Below are 24093 nucleotides of genomic sequence, written 5' to 3' on the forward strand. Positions count from 1 at the left end.
CTTATGGGGCCTGGTGATTGAAGTGTTAGGAAAAACAACAGTAAGACTGTGTATTCTGCATCCCTCGCTGTTTCTGATTGCATGGCATTGGGCACCAGAAAAAGAGACATTAAGCTATCATTAGGGGGAAAGGGACTACTGAGATATTCAGGCTTGAGTATTAACCATAAACTGGGATATCCTGAATTGAACTTGTTCCCTGTACTTCGGAGATGGGCTCCAAGTGTGCAGAACTAGTCTCTGATGGCTGCTTCCTCACGCAGCATTTGTCATGAGCAGATGTAATTGTGTCATAATGTAGCATCTAGTGACGTTCACTCTGGGGTCAGAGGTTTGAACGTGATTGGTGGTTGGCTTTCTGCTAGGTCCATTGGCTTTCACTTACCCAGTATCTTTAACAGTACAGTGCCTAGATACAGTGAGCCAGGTTCTTAGCTGTTGTAAATTGGCATAACTTCACTGAATTCAATGGAGCTGCATGAATTTATTCCAGCTGAGGATCTGGCCCAGCATGACTGGCACCTTGTAAATACCTTAGCTGGAACAGCAGAGCATCCTTACCCCCGTTCCCAACCCAAGTTCACTTTTCTGACAGTCTTTTACCCTAAGCCAATGGTTCCCAAACTTGTTCCACCTCTTGTGCAGGGAAAGCCCCTGGCGGGCTGGGACGGTTTGTTTACCTGCTGCATCCACAGGTTTGGCCAATTGCGGCTCCCTATGGCCGCGGTTTGCTGCTCTAGGCCAATGGGAGCTGCTGGAAGCGGCCACCAGCACATCCCTTGGCCCGCGCCGCTTCCCGCAGCCCCCATTGGCCTGGAGTGGCAAACCACGGCCAGTGGGAGCGGCGATTGGCCGAACCTGCGGACGCGGCAAGTAAACAAACCGGCCCGGCCCGCCACAGGCTTTCCCTGCACACGCGGCAGAACAAGTTTGGGAACCACTGCCCTAAGCCCATGTAATAGGAATTAACAGCCAGGATGTCCATAACAGCCTGATGAATAAATAAGTGATTAGTTGCTGTGTGTTTGGGGAGAAGAACTCAACCTGTAAAGGACAGTAGGAAAGAACCAGCAAAATAACATATTCTGCTATTCAGATGCATGTGTGACTCCCATTACTGATTGTGGGAATTATGTAGGTTTATTGACAAGAGTTTAGACCCCAGCATTGAGGTGGGGGATCCTGGGATTTGGGTTAAACAAGAAAGAACCCTGGAAAAGCTGTGTGTGACTGCAAAGGATACAGGGGGGTTGTGATAAGAATGGCCATGCTGTACCTTATACTCCCACCCCTCCTACTGCAGCTGTGGTGCCACTAACCTCAGCCCTGCTTCTGGACATCTTGTGCTGTGTCTTGGGACTGTAACTTTGATCTCTACAACCAGCTAAGCAGACTGGTTTTTGTCCTCTGTAAGTACTGGTTCAGTTGGTCAGCAAAGGTGTCGTAAAGGACAGGCAGGGAGATAAAGGAACCACTTTCCAAGCTCCATGTTAAGTAAATGCAGGAGCAAACTTCTCCCCATATTCCCTTTGCCATGTCACAGTGGAGTATTTTCCTGGGCGCACTGTTCAAACTGACTTGTCTAGTGTTCCATTGCTCATTGATTAGGTTTTTAATAAATGTGTGATTCCCCTCCACCCGTCCTAAATCCCCACACTCCCTATATTCCCATCACCGTTAGCAATAATCATCTCCATTGGCTGGCAGTCTCAGCAAGGAGGTCCAGCAAGACAGTCCTGGGCATGTCAGTGGAGAGTAATTAGAAGCTCATGCTGCTACCAGCAATGCAAGGGAGATAAAATGAGCTTGACTGGTGGTTGTGGCCAGGGATTGAATGTTCTGTCCTCCTTGCTTTCAGAGAGCCTGGGACAGGGGTGTAAAGATCATACACAAAGGCCATTTATTTACCAAAATACAGACAAGCTTTTGTCCATGGCTTCCACCATGGATGGACCCAAACCTACTGTTATAGAGGTGTTCTCTGGCAGAGAGGGACACAAAGCCTCTGCAAAAGCTCTCACACACGAATGTTCTCTGCTCCAGGGCACTGAATGACAAAGCAAAGTGTGTATGTGTGTAGGGGAGAAACAGAGGGAGCCCCAAGCCGGACAGCCCCATGGCTGTGAGAAATTAAGAGGCCCCAGTGTGACTGAAGAGGAGATAAAGATGCTAGGCTGCTTTAGCCTAGCCTGGCCATGCTGCTCTGCTCCTTTCTTCCCTTTCCTCTTCAGAGGGTGTTTTACAGAATGTGGCTGCAATTTTATCTTCAGTTCTCAGGCCATTAACTCAAGAGCAGCCTCTGAGACCTCACAGGCTCTCTTCACTTGCAAAGTTAGCCTGGGATGGTCCATCATAATGCAGCATTGAGTACCTCATGGACTGAGACAAGGCTAGACTGGTAAATGAATGGAAAAGAACCCTCCCTGAACCCCCTCAAATGAGATGTAATCATCTCAACCTGTCTGAAAGGAGAAAGAGAGGTGTATGTATGTGACAAGGAGGGACAGGAAGTGGTGCAGCTTGGAAGAGGAATGGGCAGTGAGGAGCTGACAACTGATTCCTCTCAGGCCATATAGATGGGTATCTCCTCCGGGAATAGGTGGGTGGAGTGGGTGGCTGAGCAGCTTTCCAGGTGTATAGCTGGATCTCCCTTGAGGAAGTGAGAGAGACAAGGTGGGTGAGGTAATATCTTTTATTGGGCTAACTTCTGTTGGTGAGAGAGACAAGTTTTCGAGTGATACAGGGCTCCTCTTGGAAAGCTTGTCACTTTCACCGACAGAAGTTGGTCCAATTAAAAATATTACCTCAAGGCTCACCCTGCCTTGTCTCTCTAATATCCTGGGACCAAACCATCTACAGCAACAGTGCAAACACCTGGGGCATTGAGGCACACAGGCCTATCCAGGGCTCCTGTTCTATCAGGATAGGTGGGCTTATCCTGAGGGGGTGGAGCACTTTGAGCTGCTCCCTCAATCTCATAGACTCATAAACTTTGTCAGAAGGGACCATTATGATCATCTAGTCCGACCTCCTGCACAATGCAGGCCACAGAATCTCACCCACCCACTCCTGTAACAAACCCCTAACCTATGTCTGAGTTATTGAAGTCCTCAAATTGTGGTTTGAAGACCTCAAGCTGCAGAGAATCCTCCAGCAAGTGACCCCTGCCCCATGCTGCAGAGGAAGGCGAAAAACCTCCAGGGCCTCTGCCAATCTGCCCTGGAGGAAAATTCCTTCCCGACCCCAAATATGGCGATCAGTTAAACCCTGAGCATGTAGGCAAGACTTACCAGCCAGCACCCAGGAAAGAATTCTCTATAGCTATATATTTCTCCAATCTCTATAGCTATATACCTCTCCAGCTTTGTACGTGGTTATTGTAAACCTCAATTCAATGCAAAAGTAGCAAGCCCTCCTCCCTGCTGCTGGACCTGGGTGTGCCCTGAGGCTGGAAGCTCTCTTCCCCCACCCCCCCATCTCCTCGCTACCTTCCCTGTAGGCAAGTTTCCAGGACACCCCTCTTTGTAGGACATGAATATTCACCAATATCTGGCTCTCCATCCATTCACCGGGGCCTGGATTTAATCAGAATGGCTGAGGAGTCTGTGATTAAATGGTTCCCTGGGGTGTTAGTGCCACCAGTCGGCTTTGGGCTTTCTTTGTTTTTTTGGAGGGTCATTCCCTGAACCATCTGCTTCCCCTTAATGTGGCAGGGACAGGGAGGCCAAGCAAAGGCCTGAGCTCCGCAAGGACAGTACTGTCAGTGGGATGCATTGTGTTGTGCAGACAGTGAATACTGAACAGCCCACATGGGGTCACTTGGACTAGCAGCCCCCTTGTGTAAAGCAGGGGCTGGGTGGTATGTTACAATGAACAGATCTTCATGCTGGCGCAAACAGGGAATGCATTGTCAAGGCCTGGTGGAGTCTTTATCGCAGCTTTGCGCTTCATAAGCACCATCCATGGTCTGGATTCTGGTATCGCGTGTCATCAGAGGTGAGATGAGTTTGCCAGTCTCAGCGTCATCCCCAGTCTGCAGCACTAATATGGCACAAGTCCATTCTGTGAGGACAGGGGGAAATAGGGGATCCTCTGGAAATTTGCTCTCAGGCACATTCCATTTGTGGGGAAGTGCCCCTCAGAATGACCCTCCCAGCACTTGGGTGAGAAGGGCTGATTCTACACAGTCAGCCCGGCGGGGTGGGGAGTGCGCAACGTTGGGATCCAAACTGTCACATTATCGGGATCCCCTTCATTGGGTCTGAGTTCCCCTCAGGAGACGTCAGGGCTGCTTCTTCATCTCCCAGGTCTCCAGAGACGAGGGAAGTCCTGAGATGAGTCCAACACTGGCTGCCCCACTAGCTCAGTTATCGTTTCTGTAGCACTGGAAACACGCAGGGCACTTCACACTGGGTCAGATATGCTTAGCAGAAAAGTAGGTGCGGCTGCTGGGCAGCCGCTGCAGCACGTGGGAAATTCCCTGTTTCATCACAGCTTCTGGGACCCACTGGGTCGATCAATCTGAGGTATTGATGAGCTGTTGACAGTCCTGCTGTCTAATGCTGGATAGACGCTTCGTCCCTCCCCCCCACCCCGACGCATCAGCCACAGGGAGAGAGCTCATCGCTCCCTGAGGACACGGGCATTATTTAAGAGGCAATGAAGGCTTGAGGGGGGTGCAGAGATCTGTGGGCGTCAGGTATAGAGGGACGGAAGCTCCTTGTTCTCTTTCTGCCTGGCAGTGTTGATGCAGCTTCAGTGACTTTTGTTGCCTCTCCCTTCCCATGTCTCATTGCCTCCTACTCACCATAGCATGAAGGCAGCAGTTCAGGGCTCAAATACAAGGCAGTGGGGATGAGGGGCATATCCCAAGTCTAGCCAGCAGCATCTGAATGGAGATGGAGAGTTTGTTTCCTTCATCCACAGGCTTCTCTAGACAGGTGCTTATTGTGCTTTCCAGTCTCAGGGCAGATGAGGCCAAAGCCAAGTACACACCCAGCCCCCTGCCTCCAGTCCAGCATGTCGTCTTCTCGCTGCTCAGAGTTCTGCTGCCAGGCATTCTCCTGTCCGACCCAGAACCCAGACCCATGTCTGCTAAGCTCTAAGAGCTATAAATCAGGCACGTGCCCCCTGCCTATTGATTGGCACTGAACACCCAGTGAGCATAGTGAAGGGAGCTCCTCTGTCTATGGGTGGGAGCCAACTGGGATGGAACCAACCAAACACACAGATTGTACTTGCAATTACTGGAAAAGAAAATGGGCAAGGAAAGAGGAGGCAATGGGCTTGCAGTGCAGAGTCTCAAATCCCCTCCCTTCCTCCAGACAGAGGGCTGCAATGCAAAGTCCTAACAACCTCCCCCTCACGTGGACGAAGAGGCTGCCATGCTGGGACCCCTGCCCCTCCTGATTCTGACAAGGGTGCTATAGGGGATTTCAGAATCAGCGCTAGAGCAACAACCTCCCTGAAAAACTGATTAATGAAGCAGAGCAAAAAGGGCCAAAGGGCTGCTGTTTATTTGGAGACCTTCATATCTAGGACTTGTAAAAAATCCCATTTAACATTTCCCCTCCGCCTAGCACCATGCAGCCCCACGTGCCTGTGGCAGAGTGCTAGGAACTAGAACCCAGGGTACAGCTACACTGCAAAATAACCCTGCGGCAGCAAGCCCTGGGCTCGTGCTACAGGGCTAAAAACAGCAGCATAGACATTCCCACTTGGGCGGGAACGCAGGCTCTCAGAGGCGTAGCGAGCGCCCTCCGTACCCTCCGACCGGAGGGGGCCCCGCAAGGAAGGGGGCCCCTAAAAGTGGCAAAAAAATGTTTCTGCATTGTAAGGGGCCCCAGACATATGTTCGGAGGGGGCCACATTCTTTGTTGCTACAGCCCTGCAGGCTCTGAGACCCTCCCCCTTGCCAGATTCCAAAGCCCGGGCTCTAGCATAAGCAGGAATGTCTACCCTGCTAGACCATGAGCCCTAGGAGCCTGAGTTGGTTGCCCTGGGCACTGAGACTCATGGCTGCAGGGTGTTTTTTGCAGTGTAGATGTCCCCTGAGGTACTGTACTAGCTACTTCCCTCAGGGAATGGATTTAATTGGGGGGGCTGGGTGCTCAGTGACTTAATTAGGCAGCAGGCTGATGAGCTAATGAGAGCAATCAGCCTGTCAGCTGGGAATAGTTAAAGCACAGGAAGGAAGGTAAGGGAATGCAGCAGGATGCGATCTTTCCCTCGCTCTCTCCCCAGGGTGGACTGAAAGGAAGTGTACTTCCAATCAGGGCCTGCTTTAGGCCAATTCCACCAATTCCCCCGAATCAGGCCCCGCGCCTAAGAGGGCCCCGCTCCCAGTAAGAATCTCTTCCCTGGCTAGAGGCGCCTTTTTAATTTTTACTCACCTGGCGGCACTCGGGGTCTTCGGCGGTGGGTCCTTCGCTTGCTCTGGGTCTTTGGCAGCACTTCGGCAGCAGGTCCTTCAGTGCCACCGAAGACCTGGAGCGAGTGAAGGATCTGCCACCGAAGTGCCGCCAAAGACTCGGAGCACCACCCGGTGAGTACAAGCCCCATGTGTTTTTTTACATCTTTTTTTAAATTTTTTTTTTTATAGTCATCCCTGCCAGGGCCCCGTCAAAACTGTTCGAATTGGGCCCCGCACTTCCTAAAGCCGGCCCTGCCTCCAATTGTATGTTGTTGTACAGGGCTGTACTGGTGGAGGGGACCCAGTGAATAGCACCCGTGTCTATAAACTCAGAAGCATGCAGCCTGTTTGTGGTGGTCCAAAGGATGGAGAAGGCAGCCTGCTAGAGGGCCTCACCACTTCACTACCCTGAGTACCTCATAAATGGAACCACCACCTCTGGGGTGGGGAGGAAGTAGTCAACATCCAGCACCTGCAGGGAAGAGATATGGGGCAAATTTCAGTTCTTATGAAAGTTCCCAGTTATCTGTCTTGTCCACATAGGATGAACGGGAGCTCACCTTTTAGGGCAGGGGTAGGCAACCTATGGCACACGTGCCGAAGGCAGCACGCGAGTTGATTTTCAGTGGCACTCACTGCCCTGGTCCTGGCCACCGGTCCGGGGGGCTCTGCATTTTAATTTAATTTTAAATGAAGCTTCTTAAACATTTGTAAAACCTTATTTACTTTACATACAACAATAGTTTAGTTATATATTATAGACTTATAGAAAGAGACCTTCTAAAAACGTTAAAATGTGTGACCGGCACGCAAAACCTTAAATTAGAGTGAATAAATGAAGACTCGGCACAGCACTTCTGAAAGGTTGCTGACCCCTGTTTTAGGGTCTGGTCTGAAAAGACTCACTCGCTGTAGAGTTGGTGGTGCTCAGTTTGCCCCAGATGAGAGGAAGAGCTGGCATTTGGGTGTTTCATAGCCCTTGGCCATCCCTCTAATTTCTGAAGTCTGGATTTCCAAGCTAGACTGATGGTCCTGCGGACTGAAGGCCTCTCTCCTACAGAGCAAAGCAGCAGTTGGGGAAGCTTCCCACCCACCACTTTCTGCCAACAGAAAGACCCCCCTGTAGCAATCAAAGCAGAGTTTATACTCTATGGCCTAGCCAGTCCTTGATTTCTCTGATAGATGTGTGCTCTGTGACACAGGCCCCAAATTCATCTCACGTGGGGGCCACCAAACAATCATCCAATTTTGACAACTTCTTGTCACTGCATTCTTGCCTGGGATTCCCAGTACACCCAACAATCAGGAGGAGAGTACACATTCAGGACACCCAAATGGAGGGCTCTTGGTTAGATGGTGTTGCCTCTCTCCCTGAGATCTAAGCAGGTAAAAAGCATCCTATCGGTACTGGTTGGAACCAGAGTTGTTTTCTGGCCTATGCCAGCCTGTGCTAACCTCTATTCATACTGTGCAGATGGCGATGGTTCCCCCCATTATCCCCACCACCACCTCCTCTGCCTCTGAGTCGGACAGAGTCAGCAGTGGGGGCTTCACAAGGAGAACTCGGGTGAGATTTTCTGCCTCACTTCCACATGAAACATAACGAGTTGGATTTAAAATGAAAAGCAAGCCCCCAAGCCATCCACCAGGAGATTAGCTCTTGGGTGATTGCTATGGTGCCTCTCCTTCCTGCCCCCGCTCTTTCTCAGCCCTGTTTGAATCTTATCTCCAGAGCTCCAGTGCTGGTGTTTGTGAGGGAGGCTTCCACCAGAATTTTCAGCGTTGCAGAAAAGCAGTCACCTTTTAGAGAGAGGGAAAAGGGAGAAATTTCAATCTTTTAAATCCTCCCAAGTGCTGAACTTCAAACAGGGCTGAGGAAATCAAAGGGCTGGCGTCTCAGCCAAGTTGTGCAGGCAGCTCAGAGGCAGAGTGGGGCTGGTGGGGGCTGGAGGAGTGTTGCAGTGAAATGGGGAGCTTAGCACTTAAATACGTTGGCCCTTCATCTCCTGAGACCAAGCTTCCAGTTAGAGCTCAGGAGGGTTTGCAGCTCCCAGTGCTGCCAACAAACCTACAACCTCAACCTCTGACGGGGCCATTTGTGACAGATTGTGCTGGGCTCTGTGATTTGGAGCCTTTAACAGGGATTAGACTGAGTCCCCCAAACTCATTTCACTTGTGAGCGCAGTAAGATCTGAATGCAGCTGTCTATTGGAGCGTCAGCCCTCTTGCGCATCCCAGCAACAATGCCCACTGGTTGTATGTAATGCATTGAAGCCCAGGTTATGTCAGCACAGCAGGAGATAGCGAATGCAATTATCTCCCATTTGGCAGGGCTGGCAGCACAGACATGGAATGAGGGGCTGATAATATCCTCCTGCTGTGCTGTCCCTAGGATACAGGCTCTCCCTTTCACAACACCATGACATGAACAATGTGGGGGAGACCAGAAGGACTTTTGGGTCCCCCCAGACCTTCCACTGAGAACACAATGATGCTTCTCTGCGCAGGAGCATGTGGAGGGTGGGACAGAGATTATTAATATGAGTTAAAAAGCTCTGTGCACTTACACTAGTAATTAAGGCAGCTCCCCCCTCCCATTGGAAATGGTAGGAGCCATTCTGACTGTTGCGTGAGGGCCGCATCTCGCCTTTGGTGTGGTGTCCTGCTAATGGAGCGGTTACACTGGCTGAGGATCCGGAGGTGCTCTGTTATAGCGGAGAGGAGCAGGCAGCGTGGGTTATAGATAGGCGGAGTAGCTGAGAACTCGTCTTTCAGTTTTCAGCTGCAGGAAACAATATGAAAGGTGTATAAATAAAAGCACAGAGAGCAGAGATGTATGGGCCAGAGCGTAATGACTTGACTTCTTATTCTCCGGAAGCGCTTTTGCTGGAGCCATTCCATCACAATCATGTTGTCCTGGGGCTGCTGCTGTCACAGGCACTACTATTGTGGGCTAGGAAGGAGCCCGCAGGGAAAAGGTTGAGCCCCCTCACCTCCAGGCCCTGCCACAGCTCTAGGGGCAGTGACACAGCAGGAAGCTATGTGCAGAGAAACTGAGTCCTGTGTCTCTAGCAGGCTGGTTGTGCAGGAGAAAGTCTCGGCATCACAGCTGTGTGATTGTGTGTGGTGAGGGGAGCTGAGGTTGTTGCGCTGGCCCACAATCCTTTGGGGGCACAAACTAACGATGCTGCAAACAGCAGCATCCCCTGGGAATCGGAAGTATCCTGGAAAAAGCAGGGCGGGTGGTTGCACCAGTCTGGGAAACAGGATGCTATGAGTTCCGCTTGAATGCATCAGTGCACTGTAGAAGATAGGGCCGGGGCGGTGCAGTGAGGCCTGGCAGCATTGGGTTGATGGGGAGGTCTAGGAGGCTGCTGTTTGTGTGAGCTCAGGCAGATCATCATGCCAGCAACACTGAAACCTCCAAGGAGAGGTCAGTCACTGATGCATGGGCTATGTCTTCTCAGCACAGCTGGGGGATTGATAAGGATGTCATTTCTTGGGCGGGGGGGGGGGGGAATGGCATTCCAGCAGACCTCCCATAGCCCTGAGTCCGTTTGCATCAGTTCTGGAATGGTTCTGTGTCCCCCTCTGTCTGGGCTCTAGCATTTGCTAGGCACTGATATGCTACCACCCTCCACAAATGGTAACGCTGGGAAGAGGGATCTTCAAAGGAGTGTCCTGAGGGACCTTCAGCGTCTCGAGTTCAGGGTATTGGCCTGTGGGTGCCCATTGCTGATTTAACTCCTCTGAAGGGTCGAAAGGCACTATCAGAATGTCCCCCCACAGTTGCTGTAGGAGTTCTCCAGGGCATGGAGGGGAGGTTAAGAAAAGGGACTGACAGTGTGTTGGATTCCCCAGTGCTGCAGGGGCAACATGGTGGGACACGGAGGGGTGATTGGGAGGAGGGGAGGCTGTTGCAGAAGGTGGGGTTCCCTCCCAGGCCATGTAAGTTGTCCTAGTCACAGTGGCACAGCCCCATAAATCCACTCACATCTCTTCGCTTTTCCTGCCAAGATGAATGTTTCCTTTGAACCCTAAGCTATGTCATAAATCAGAGCGCCCCTCCCTTGTGTGTGCTGAGTCCCAAGCCACAAGATATTCCTTGAACTTGGCACAAAAATGTTAACAATAGCGTGGATTAAAGATGCCCCGTGTTCCTGCGAAAGGGAATGTGCGAGGCCATTTCTGGGGAATCCATTTTCCTGTCAGACGCCAGGCCCAATCTTTCTGCAGCAGACAGGGGAAGAGTAATGCCCCTTCCAGGAAACCGATCAAGGCTCTTTCAAGTGGTGCTTTGCAGAGATGATCGCACTGGCTCAGGAAGGGGAGAGGGAGGAGGACACTGGTTCTGTAGCCTGCAGGCCTTTTGTGTCTCTACAGGGGACCAGCTCCATCCATTTCCCAGCACCCTTCCTGTGTTAGCACTTTTAAGGGGTATTGGGGTCAGAGGCAGAGTGGCTGAGCTTAGTCTCAGGTGCAAGTCACCTCCCCTGGTCCAGCAAGGTGCATGAGTTGCTGCAGCCGTTCTAAACACTGAGGCTGGTGTGAATATTGGCTCACAGTATTGGTGCCAGTCTTGTTGCTGAAGAAGGTTTGTTTTTAAATCTGGAGTTTCCCAGAATCTGTGTTGCGTGCGGTGCCGCCCGTAGGAGAAGTTCACACAACAGCCACCCAGGGAGTAGACAAGTGAGGAATAGCACCTTGTATGTATGAAGGATAAGTGCCAAATGACACCAGGGCTGCTATCTAGTAAGTCTGAAGATGGATTGTTCCATTAGATGGTGAATTGAAAGTTTTCTTATGATTATTATAAAACATTCTTATAGCATTATAAATTTCCCCACGGCCTCGCGGAGCATCAGCAGAGCACGTGCCCTGCCCTGAAGAGCTTCCTGGCTCACGAAGAGAAAAATGCACAAGGGGCAGGAAGATGTGGGGATTTCTCATGAAGAGAAGAAGGATCAGATTCATCCCCGGCGCAACTCAGCTGACGTCACTAATGAGTAGGGCCTGAAGGGAGCAGGGGTTGCAGGAAGAAGCGTCTTCCAGGAAAAGATTTGAAGGAGGAAAGGGAGGGGCCCCGTGGTGGCTGAGGGGTGAGTGGGCTGGACTTGTGAGCAAATGGGGCATTGGAATATTTCCTGACAAAGCCACTAATTTGCTGTCAGTATTAAAAAAATAAAATCACTGCGTAGCCATGTCTACACTATGGAGCTTACAGGCACAGCTGTACCGATGCAGCTGTGCCGCTGTAAGATCGCTCATGTAGCTGCTCTGTGCCGACAGGAGAGAGCTCTCTCATCAACATCATTAAATCACCCCCCAACAAGCGGCGGTAGCTATGTCGGAGAGGAGAGCATTTCTGTCAATGTCACTTATGTCACTCAGAGGGGTGTCTTTCACACCCCTGAGCAATAGAAATTATGTTGACAAAAGTGCTACTGTAGACATAACAGAAACCTACTTTTCCCTAGTTAGATCAGGGAAGGTTAAGAACAGCCATACCAGGGACCAGCAGGCTTAATACCAGGTAGGGTAGTTAGCAGGATGGAAAACTATGACCCAGTGCACTCCTGATGAATAAAGAACCCATGGCATTTTTGCAAGATTCAGGGTGTTAGTCTCATTGTCCTGGCAAAACCCAACTGGGTAATTATATTATTCCATTCGATGGCTAAACCCTAACTTGGCTGTATCTACCTACCTTCTTACTCATCACTGCAGTATCTAAATTCTGTGCTAAACTCTTGTGTAGTGTTGCTGGGAAGTGCTGCTGCATTCCACCCAAAGCATGATGCGTTTTAGTGGTAGGGAAAGTGGAGTGATGCCGAGTCTAAAGTCGGGGGAAGCTCTGTGTCGGCTGCCAGCAGCAGCCTGGGCACCAGGGGAAGGGGCAGCCAGCTCGGAATGCCCAGGGTGTGGAAAGTGATCCCTACATGAATTGAATTCTGTGAAATATTTGAAGCTTTGAAATACCCTGTAGAAACCAGTTAATAATGGAGTAGTAACAGTATTAGACCCAGGAGTCTGCCTTGTGACCTTATGTTTTCCTATGCACGCTGCTAGGTGGGCAGGCCCGGGGGGGCAGTCTCTCACTGCCAGGGAGACTCACACCATCCCTGCTGGCCTTTGAAGGGAGTCCCACACAGCCCATTGCCTTGATTGCACATCGCTCACTGAGATCTGCGGCCTAGAGGAAGGGTCCCTCTCCACTCTCATTCCAGAGGAGGCAGGCTTGCCCCTGAGCATTTGGTGAGCTGAGGACTCTGAATCTGACGTCATGGGGATGCAGAGTGTTAGCTGCTAGTAGCCTGTGCTCCAGGGGAAAGGGGCAGCCACCTCAGCAAGCTCCAGGGATGTTCACGGAACTGTGCATGGAACAGGATCCCAAGGGCTGGAGTTTGTTTGTAAGGAAGATAAAGATAAAAGAGAATAAAACAATTCAAGTTGGGGGAAGAAGGAAGAGCAGGAGCAGATGGTGAGGAGGAAGGAAGCAGTGAGACAGGCATAGAGCCTTTGAGACCCAGGAGAAGAGAGGAAGGGGATGGAGAGGGAAGGGGAGAAGACAGAGGGAAGGGGGGAGGGAAAAGCAGAAAGAATTGTCAGAATACTAGTAGCCAAAACACACTGAAACCCTGTTATCTGCTCTTAGCTCCCGCCACCCCAGTGCTCACTTACTCCTCAGCCCCTCCCCCAGCTGTGCCCATGGCTAGCCAGCACTATTGCTTGCTCATTTTCATGAGCACCCAATTTGCTCCCAAGTGTGCAAAGACCCAAATCAAACAGAAGTGTAGTGGCAGACTCTGCCCAGGTCCAGTGTGCGCTGAGCACAGCAGGCATGCGCTCTGGTGCACACCCTGTCATGTTGTTTATATATACAGGCCTCATGTAGTCTGTGATTCCATGTATTAAGTGGTGGCACAGACTCATGCTCCAGAATCTCAGCTATCGTTTAAAAAAAATATCTAGCCCTCATGGTAGCAAGGGAAGCCTTCCAAATGTGACCTGAACGTAATCAATGCAGGAATGTCTGCCTGAGTCTGCAGAGTGCCTGAAACAATAACTCTGTAGTGGAACTGCCCTCAGTGGAGAATTAATTCTCAAACTTAATGATGACAGTTTAAATGGCACCATTGCTGACTATTTCACTGTCAATCATTTCAAAAGTAACATCCTTAGGCCACAACCCAAGCTGCCCTTTTCAACTGCCAGAGACTCAGCTTCCCTCTGACAGCTTTTGTGGTGGTTGTGTTGTGTTGTTAATACACCGGTCAGTGGCACGCTGAGAATTGTACATGCAGAGGTAGTGTAATGAACAGGATTCAATATCCAGTTAAATACCAGTGTGGGAAGAGCTGTCTTAAGTGGGTTATTCACACTAAACACAGTGATACCCTCCAATATTCAGTGTATCAAAAGTTGTTGCAGAGACTTCTCTCTGGGTGCTGGAGTAGCCACAGAAATTAGGCCTTGCCATGGAGTTTAGGCCAAGCTTGAAGTGGGATCCGTGGAGCTCTGGTTACTCATGGATAGGGCCCTACCAAATTCATGGTCCATTTTGGTCAATGTGATGGTCGTAGGATTTTAAAAATAATACATTTCATGATTTCAGCTATTTAAATCTGAAATTTCACGGTGTTGAAATTGTAGGGGTCATGACCCAAAAAGGAGTTGGGGGGAGGGTGTGTTGCAGTACCGCTACCCTTACTTCTGCGCTGCTGCTGGCGGTGGCACTGCCTTGAGAGCTGGGTAGCTAGAGAACGTCAGCTGCTGGCCGGGACCCCAGCTCTGAAGACAGAGCCACAACCAGCAGCAGCGCAGAAGTAAGGATGGCATGGTATGGTATTGCCACCCTTATGTCTGCACTGTTGCTGGCGGGATGCTGCCTTCAGAGCCGGGCACCTGGCCAACAGTCGCCGCCCTCTGGCTGCCCCGCTCTGAAGGCAGCGCAGAAGTAAGGGTGGCAATACCAGGACCCCCCTAAAATAACTTTGTGATCCCCCTGCGACTCCCTTTTGGGTCAGGACCCCCAATTTGAGAAACGCTGGTCTCCCCCCTTGAAATCTATATAGTATAGGGCAAAAGCACACAGAAGACCAGATTTCATGGGGGGAGACCAGATTTCACGGTCCGTGACATGTTTTTCATGACCGTGGATTTGGTAGGGCCCTACTTGGAGCTCTATGCCACTCATGCCCTCATCTTCCAGTCAAACAACTGCCATGCTTTAATGTTTTCCTCGTCTCTTCTGCAGACGGGATCCACAGCGTGACAGCCCAGTGCGTCCTGCGTGCCATCGTCATCACGGAGGACATGCTGGCCAACAGCATCACGGTGCGGCTGGAGAACATGTGGCAGGAACGCTTCCTCTCGCCGCTGCTCACCAGCTTCCTGGAGGGCGTGGCCACTGTGTTGGCCACACCCAAGGAGGATGTCTTCATCTTCAACATCCAGAACGACACGGATGTGGGTGGCTCAGTGCTGAACGTCAGCTTCTCAGCGCTGGCTCCCCGCGGCGGCCACTTCTTCAGCTCAGAGGAGCTTCAGGAGCAGCTGTACATGAAGCGCATGACTCTGACCTCCATCTCCATGCTGGAGGTGCTGCCCTTCGATGACAACGTCTGCCTGCGGGAGCCATGCCAGAACTACATGAAGTGCATCTCCGTGCTCAAGTTCGATAGCTCAGCTCCCTTCATCGCCTCCCCGTCCACCCTCTTCCGGCCCATCCACCCCATCACAGGCCTGCGCTGCCGCTGCCCCCAGGGCTTCACCGGGGACTACTGTGAAACCGAGATCAACCTGTGCTACTCCAACCCCTGCCATAATGGGGGCATCTGCACCCGCAGGGAGGGTGGCTACTCCTGCATCTGCCGCCAGCACTTCACAGGTAAGTGCCTGATCCCCGCTGAGGGGGAGGAGCACACTGTGTTGTGGGCACGGCTCTGCCAGGCCTGGCCATCAGTGGGGAAGAGGGTCTCTGCTATCCCAGGATAAAGAGACCAGTTTTCGGACATGTCTTTGCCACACACCTTTCCAGCAGTAATAATCCTGGGTCTTCGCTCTGTAAAGGAGCCAGAACAGGGTTGATTGGTTACGGCTTTTGTATCCGAAACGACGCATTGCAGCAGCATGTCAGAGTTTCGTTGGGAACAGCTTGCTAGAACCACAGGGGCAAACGCTGACTTGGTCAGTTTAACCCTTCATCCTTCCAGAATGGGGACCCCGTGTGGGTCTGTCAGACTCTGTCTGCCTGGATGGACAATAGAGAGTCTAGGCAGAGGCCTCCTCCCATACTGGGCAATGCGTGGCACTGGGCTGAGCAACTCTGTCTGCCAGGCTGCTGCCCTACCCCACAGAAGTCCCTGTGTTTCCATGGTGCTGTATGTAACAGGGGAAAGGAGAGTGGTATTAACATGGCCCTGAGCAGTCTTCTGGTTTCTTCCCATCCCCCTCGCTCCTGAGGAATCAGCTGCTAATGCTGCAGACTTAGTGGATTCTGCTGCTTTGAGTTTGTAAATGTCACCTGGCTTGTGTTTTGCTGGTTTAACTAGGATGGAGGCACTAGGTACAAAATGCCATGGCCCTCTGCCTGGCACCAGGAATCAAAGCCACGGGAGCTCCCGGCTCTATGGAGCTGTTTGTAACAAGGCTGAAACCCTTTGACTAAAGTGAAATGCCTTGTCCTAGCCCAGTATGTCAGGAAGTGGGGATTTGGGGGTTACCCCATGGAGAGGGGACTCTCTCCGTCCTCTTCACTCAATCGCTTTCTCAGAACAACAGTTTCCCTGGGGCTGGGGAATGTGCCTGGGGTGGGGAGGAAAGAGGCGGTTGTTTCTGCTCATCCTCCCACTTGCTCATGGCTGCAATGCCACAGATGTTCCAGGCTGGCAGACATGACACTCAGGTGCCTCCCACACATGGAATCCACCCTCAGCTCTGCTGTGGCTGGAGCTTTCCATCCTCAGCAGCCTTTTGTCCCTGACAAGGCAGAAAGTTTCATTTCACTCGGGGAAATCAAACTGCTAAGGAGCCTGCTCCTCTGAGCCATTGCTGCAGAGTGCACTGAGGGAGCAGTAGGGAGACTTATGATGGAGGCTCCAGCCTGTGACGGTCACACAGTGCTGCTGGCAGAGGCAGCCAGATCTATCTACTGCATCTCCCCAGCCAGTCAGTTTATCAGCATCTGGCAGAGCCACTCTGTGCATTTAGGTCTCCTCCCCCAGCAGGTGGGAGGGCAGGGAGGGAGCCACTCTTAGGAGGGGAAGTAAGGCTGGCTGGTGCATGGCCTATTCCAACCGGGGGAAATGCAGAGACCGAGCGTCATTCCCGAACTGCCAGCACCCCCGCTGCTTGGGAAGGAACGGAGAGGTTGGGTTGTGCTGTCCATCAGGGAAGGAGATTCTAATAAGGGTGTAGAGGCTGCTAAGCTGAAACGTGAATCTGTACCCCAGTGCCAGCCTCCGGGAGCATGAGGAACAGCTGGCACTGCAGGAGCGTGACTGAGACTGGGGAGCATTGGCAGAGCTGTGGGGGCTGGGCCAGGCCTGGAAGAGTCAAGGTGCTGCAGGTCAGGAGTGAGGCGCATTGCAGAGCTGTGTGGGGCTGGGCCAGCCTGGAAGAGTCGAGGTGCTGCAGGTCAGGAGTGAGGCGCATTGCAGAGCTGTGGTGGGGCTGAGCCAGCCTGGAAGGGTCGAGGTGCTGCAGGTCAGGGGCGAGGGGCATTGCAGAGCTGTGGGGGCTGGGCCAGGCCTGGAAGGGTCAAGGTGCTGCAGGTCAGGAGTGAGGCGCATTGCAGAGCTGTGGGGGGCTGGGCCAGGCCTGGAAGAGTCGAGGTGCTGCAGGTCAGGAGCGAGGGGCATTACAGAGCTGTGGGGGGCTGGGCCAGGCCTGGAAGAGTCGAGGTGCTGCAGGTCAGGGGCGAGGGGCATTGCAGAGCTGTGGGGGGCTGGGCCAGGCCTGGAGGAGTCGACGTGCTGCAGGTCAGGGGCGAGGGGCATTGCAGAGCTGTGGGGGCTGGGCCAGGCCTGGAAGGGTCGAGGTGCTGCAGGTCAGGAGCAAGGGGCATTGCAGAGCTGTGGGGGGCTGGGCCAGCCTGGAGGAGTCGACGTGCTGCAGGTCAGGGGCGAGGGGCATTGCAGAGCTGCGTGGGGATACTAGGACTGCAATAGATGGGGGTACTCTTGGTCAGGACTGAGGGACATGGGGAGAGGTGCAAGGACTGGACTGGCAGAGGCATTGGCCTCCTAAACTAGCCCTGTGCTTGCTGCATGGAGAAGTGGGAAGGGAGCCTGTGGCTGCTGGTGGAGTGAGGATCTCATTTGCTGGCTCCCAGGCCTGTGGCTCCCCTCAGCTGGGAAGAATTGCTGTGGGGGATGGGGGGTAGCAGATGGCAGGGTTGTGAGCAGCTCCTGTGTTGGTGGTTACTGGTGAGATAAGCAAAGTCAATAGTAATTAACCCCCAGCATTTAAAGTGTGAACAGACATTAGCAGAGAGGTTAATGAGCTCGTTTCCCTGTCACTTCCCGCCATCTCCCCATCCCCCACAAGCAGCCGGGCAGGTAACAGGACCTAGTGCTGGGTAGTTCCCTGCTGGGCTCTGGAAGCCTCAAGGAGACAAAATGTGAAGAGGCAGCTCCCCCCCTCCCTTCCCACCCCAGGTTCTCTCTGTCTGTCTAAGTGCTTCCATAGCCCTCATCACCTGTTTCCCAATCCCTATCTCCTGCTCTGTCACCTGAGCCCAGCTCTGAGCATCATCCCCTGGGCTGGTCAAAGCCTTGTCAGGGCTGACTGACATGGGCAAGCATAGCTCAGCCAGCGTGTGGGGAGAGGGAGTGTCAGCCTGCTGGGAGGGCCTGGCAGGTAGCCTGGGCCAGCCAGCACCGGTGTGCACACAGGGTGCATTGCCCTGCCAGGGTGTGTGCCGCAGCCAGAAACTGCTGCAGATTGGGCCTTTGGAGGTGAGCAGGGGTCTGTCAGTGCCCAGGACTCTCACCCTCCTACTCCTAGCTCTGTTCCTTCTCCCTCATGCACAGGGTTCTCATGGGCTGTCCGTGGCCCATTGCTCTCTCCCTTTCCTCTCCAGACCCATGTGGATAGGAGTCCCTGGCCTACAGGCACCCCTCCAGGACCTGGGCCTTCCATTGGGCTCCATGCTCCTCACATTGGTTTGCTCTTGTCCTGACCCTGTGGCCCCAATGACCTAGCAACAGCAGCCTCTAACGTGTGGTGGGGTAACAGCACAGAGTCCAGGCCAGGCCTTACCTAGAGCTGGGCTGTGGAGATACTGGGGCCTGGCAGACAGAGGGCTCCCTGCATGCTGATTCCCTTGGAGTAATGAGTTGGGGACTGTCCTGGATCGCTGTGCACTGGGAAGGATGCTGGGGTGGCCCTGGGTTTCTGTGCTCACTAGAATCAGGCTGCTTACGCCACAGCATGTCACCAATGTGATGTAGCCCCATCCCATTCGAGGGCTGTTTGATTTGCGCCGATATGTGTCACCAGCGGGGAGGCCTGTGCGATGGGCCCAGGCTAATGCTAGGCTGAACGTCAGCGCCCAGAAATGGATTCTGGGGACGGCCCTGGTTGTGCTCCTTCAGCACAAAGAGGGTGGGCTGGTGTTGGGAGGGAAGTGAATAGCTGTTGCACCTGAGTTCCCTGGAGATGAGACGGGTATGGGACGGTACTCCAAAGGCAGTGGGTGTGGGGGACACTTGCTGTTGGGTGGGGGAAGGGCCAGTATAGTAGATACCACAGGAGAGACAGACCAAGAGGGGAGATCAGATTGTCCAGGGCTGCAAGCCCTGGGCTCTGAGGAGCTCTGGAGCCTGCGACCACTTGAGAAAGAGGGGAGGAGGGTGAGGAGTTCCCAGCCCTCCAGTTGGGATGAATAAAACATGGCTGCTGCTTCCTTCCTTCCAGCCCCCCTCCCTCCCCCCCACAGTGCCGGCTCAGAGGAATACATTACTGATCCCATCAAAGGGAGGGAGGGTGCTTTCATTTCAGAGACAATGAAAAATGTCTCTGGTTCCCTTGGGTGCATGGCTGCCTGTTCCCAGATTTAAAGTGACAGGAACTCCCCCTTTGATAGCTGCACGGATCAGCCTTGATCTGTGGTAGAAGGGAGACACAGGGCAGGGAAAGAGAAAACAGGAGGCTGATGTTGCAGGCAGGGCAGGTGTATGTGGGAATCCCCCATTCTTGCAGTCACTGACAAGGGCTCCAGTTTGCAGTTGGCAACTGTGGGGGCTGAGACTGCAGAGACCAGGATGTGGGGATTCCCAAGGGTCATGTGGTGTCCGGCTAGGGTGACCAGACGGCATGTGTGAAAAATCAGGATGGGGTGGGGGTAATAGGAGCCTATATAAGAAAAAGACCCAAACATCAGGACTGTCCCTATAAAATTGGGACATCTGGTCACCCTATGTCCCTCTGGAAAGGCTGGGAGGTTCGTCCTGAGCCAAGGTACAGTGCAGGGACAGATGTTTCCAGATACCATGTGGGGTCATTACAAACATAACCCAGGTGAAAGGGGTGGTGGCTAGCCTGGGGGCGGGCAACTAGAGACAGCGCTTTCCACCTCCAGTGCTCCCCTTTCAAGTGAGGGCTCAGATCATTGGGCCTGGCTGTTCCAGGGCTGGAGGAAAGATAGACAGAGCCTTTCATCGGCTGGCCAGCTGTAGCTGTAATTGTGGCCATGGCCTATGTGAAATGGGTGTGGGGTGCCAGTCTGGTTCCTGCAGGATCACACGGGGTGGTGCTAATCACCCCCTGTGGGAAAGCTCATACCAGAATGGCCCTGGAGAGTAAATGCCTCACCTCCTGGGGACAGAGTCCCTCCAGGGCAAGGCTGAGGCACACGGGCAGGGCAGCATGGGAGGGAAGCCTGCCCTACCACTCCCTGGCCTATGCCCTCTCGGTGGGTAGATAAATCTGGTGCTCTCCAACCTGGCACCCTGCACCAATCGGGTCACAGGCCCAGCTCCTCCCCGGGGGTTAGGGTCCCAACTCCCACTGATGTCAGTGGAAGTTAGGAGCCTAAATATCTTTGGGGGTCTGGGCCAACGACTTCAGAGATCTTCCCTGGAGCTGTCCTAGGGCAACACTCTGGGGATTACAGGGTGTTTTCCCTATGGAGAAAGGGCGTCTGGCAACCTTGGCCATTCCAGGGTCACGGAGAAAGAAGTTTCCTGTTGAAGAAAGGAGACCCAGCTTCCTCCATTAGCTATGTTATAGAGCATACAGGTGAGATGCTCCACCAGCAATGCTGCAGGGCACAGCCATAAGGGTTTCTTCTTAGTGGAACTGATGAAATGAGTGCACGTGAAACCGAGAGACTGGAGTGCTGAGTACTCAGGAAAGGGTGGGCAGGAGCTGCTGAAGCATCCCAGTACTGCTCGGCTGATACACTTCATCCCCTGCTAGTCCAGCCCTTGGCTTTCCCCATACAGCTCTGCTGATGCCCCACAGTACTGACCCACAGATCCTGCCCCCTCGTGCAGCAGTGGCCCCTTCCAGCCTCCCTGGGGCAGAGACTTCCAGTTCCGCAGGAACTGTGAGCTGATTTTCGTATGCATCGAGGCTGAGAGAGTGGCACTCATTGCATTGGTGACCTAAGCAAGCCTGTGAACTTCGGTCTGCAGGGCTACATGTGTAGTAAGAGCCTCAGTAATTACGAGTTTGAAGGTGTTCTCGGCCATGCCATAAAGCCCTGTAAGCTCCGGTAGCTAATGAGAGAGTATTGAAATAGAGAGAGATTCGTCCCTTCTAACCCCTCCATTCCCTCTCCAGAGCCACAGGCAGCAGAGAGAAACCCCAGTGGAACTGACATTTCCTGCCTCAGTGGCCATGGCAAAGAGTTCAGCTTGTCTGAATGATGGTGCAAGTGTGAACTTAGGGCCCTGCTGAAGTTCCAGCCATGGCCTTGAGTGGCAGGCAGCGCCACCCAGTGGCCATGCAGGCAAATGACAACAGTGCACGCACTGTTGTAGCTGTGTCAGTCCCAGGATATTAGAGATAAGGTAGGTGAGGTAATGTCTTTCACTGGACCGACTTCTGTTGGTGACAGAGACAAGCATTTGAGCTTTGTGTAAGTGCAAAAGCTTGTCTCTTTCAGCTTGGGGCGGCAAAAAGCTCGGAGCCGGCCCTGGTCATATCTTTTATTGGACCAACTGCTTTTGCTGATGTGAGGGACATCGGCAGAGCTAGGTAGAGTCCCAAGAATGTAATGAGGGGGAGGCTGCAGGTCTGGGCTGCAGTACATGAGTAGAGCTTTGCTGGGACCAGAATTAGCATATCAGGGATGCTGAAGTGTGGACCGAGCTGCATTGGCTGCACAGCGTGTGGGCCCACAACTGGAGCAGGAGCGGGTAGCGCAGGCCAGGACTGAGGAGTTGCAAGGGAAGACAGAAATAGCAGCAGATTTTGCTGGCACTGGCTGAGGAAAGCCAGCCCATTTCCTTATTTCCATCTGTTGCCTTGGCAGTGGTGTGAGGGGTAAAGGGCACACATTACTGCTCCCATGAAGGGACTCGCAAGGAGATGGAATGGGGTTAGTGCCCCAGAGTAACAGAACCTGGGGCATCCACAGGGAACCCTGTCCACAGCCAGGAAACCAGGTAACAGGACACAAGGCCTGGCTTTAGTCCAGTAGCCTAATGGACTGGGGTATTCATTATAAACCACCAGGGTAACTGCCATCCCATGAACCTTTTGACAGCAGGCCCAGGAGAAAGGCCAGGGACTGCATAAACTCTGGAGAGTGAACTCCTCCCTGTCTTTAGAGGGACTCTCCTTTGGCTTGGAACACTGGCTTGGGGGCAGCAATCCTGCCTTGGCCTTGGGGAGAATGTAATGAGGGGGAGACCTAATGGGTCTTTTCCATCTCTGCTTCCATCTCTGCTTCCTGTGCTGTTACGTAGAAGTCTGTTGTGCATACGCTGTTAGAAAAACAAGGTGGGTATGGTAATATCCAGGGCCGGCTCTAGGCACCAGTGCTCCAAGCATGTGCTTGGGGCGGCACTTTCCAAGGGGCAGAGCTCCGGCTCCTTTTTGTTTTGCTTGGGGCGCAAAAAGCCGGGAGCCGGCCCTGCGTGGAGGTGAGCTGCGGCGGTGGGGGGCACGGGGAGGGCCACAGGAAGTAACCTGGGAGGGGGGGCAGAGGAACCGCTCCCCCCCAGCTCACCTCTGCTCCGCTGCCGCCTGCTCCCCTGAGCGCACCGCCGCTCTGCTTCTCCCCCCCATCCTAGGCTTGCCATGCAAATCAGCTGTTTTGCGGCAAGCCTGGGAGGGAGGGGGGAGAAGTGGAGCAGCGGCGGTGCACTCAGGGGAGCAGGCAGAGTGGAGGTGAGCTACAGCGGTGGTGGGCACGGGAAGGGTTGCAGGAAGTAATCCGGGGGGGGCAGAGGAACCGCTCCCCCCCCCACTCACCTCCACCTCCTCCCCCGAGCGTGCCGAGGGAGGGGTAGGAGGAGAAATGCAGTGTGCCCGGGGGAGGAGGCGGGGCTGAGGATTTGGGGAAGGGGTTGGAATGGTGCGGGGATGGGGCGGAGCAAAAATATTTTCCCGCGGCCCCCCACTGGATCACTCTGCTGTGCTGCATCGTGATGACTTGGGTCTGGGCTCATCATAGGAGGAACCCTCTGCTCTGTCTCAGCCAGGCACCAAGCCTGTCCCATAAGAGGAAGAAGGGAGGATTTATGAGAGGCCCTCTGCAGTTGGGGATGAGAGGGCCAGATGCAAGCAGGAGCTGGGAGGCACTGTCTGGAGATTCATCTCTCAGAGCTGCTGGGAGGTGGGTTGTTGGTGAGCAGTACACATCCCACTCCAGGCTGGTCCCCTCTCCCAGCCTATGGGGTTACAACTGGCACTGGCAGCAGTATTAGCAGCCCAGAAGGCAGATGCATTTCAGCTCAGGGGCAGAGGGACTGAAACCCCAAAGCGACCCCCGCCTGCAACCTCTGTGATCCCATTGGGCTGGAGAGCCAGTGCTCCAAATTCCAGAGCTCGGGGAGGTTAGAGGCTCACCCCTGTGGCGATTAGGAAGAGTGACGGAGAGCCTTGTGCAGCTGGGGAACAGCTGCCTGCAGGCTCTGCTGCCCACACCGTACTGACCTCGCTGTGGCACTGTTCTCTGGACTGTGCTGGATCCTGGGCAGGAAAGCCCCTCCGGGGACTGGAGGCAGCAGGCAGGGCTGGGAAACATCTCTTCCTTAGGGATGAGGCTTTGGGGGACAGCTGAGCTCTGCGGCCTGGGTGACGAGCAAAAACCTGCCTTGTGCCTATGCTGGGATCTGAAGGGAGCTCTCTTAGCTCGGCGGGAATCCTCCTGCAGACCTCAGCCTGTGCGCCTTGCACCCACAGCTGAGCTCAGCTGCCTCAGGCCTAGCAATGGGAGACACTTAGCCTCAGGGTGACGGGGCAGGGCACCACTGAGATGGTGCCTCCTGGGACGCATGGGGACCTTTAGGTTTCGCCCTGGTATGTGACTTATGTCCCTCAACTAAGGAGTGAGAACAGACAGAGCTGCAGGGCCGTCATATTCCTGCAGGGGGCAGTGTTACAGCCCTCTGAGGCAGGTAAATCCTGCCACCCAGAGTGCACTGGCCGCCCTTGGGCCATGTCTGTCCCGGAGCAACAGGCAGCGTGTCTCACACACACGGTCTCTCAGTGCGGCAGGGCAG

The 24093-nt window shown here is 53.5% G+C and overlaps 1 protein-coding gene across 1 annotated transcript in view; it reads left to right on the forward strand.

Moving 5' to 3' along the window:
- Positions 1–24093, forward strand: part of CELSR3 (cadherin EGF LAG seven-pass G-type receptor 3) — a 67797-nt gene that overhangs the window by 7526 nt on the left and 36178 nt on the right. Inside the window, exon 2 of the mRNA XM_039481026.1 lies at positions 14670–15302. Within this exon, the coding sequence (XP_039336960.1) occupies positions 14670–15302 (633 nt within the window). The remainder of the gene's footprint in view (positions 1–14669; positions 15303–24093) is intronic.

This window comes from Mauremys reevesii, linkage group 7, assembly GCF_016161935.1.
Source record: "Mauremys reevesii isolate NIE-2019 linkage group 7, ASM1616193v1, whole genome shotgun sequence".
Classification (NCBI taxonomy): domain Eukaryota; kingdom Metazoa; phylum Chordata; order Testudines; family Geoemydidae; genus Mauremys; species Mauremys reevesii.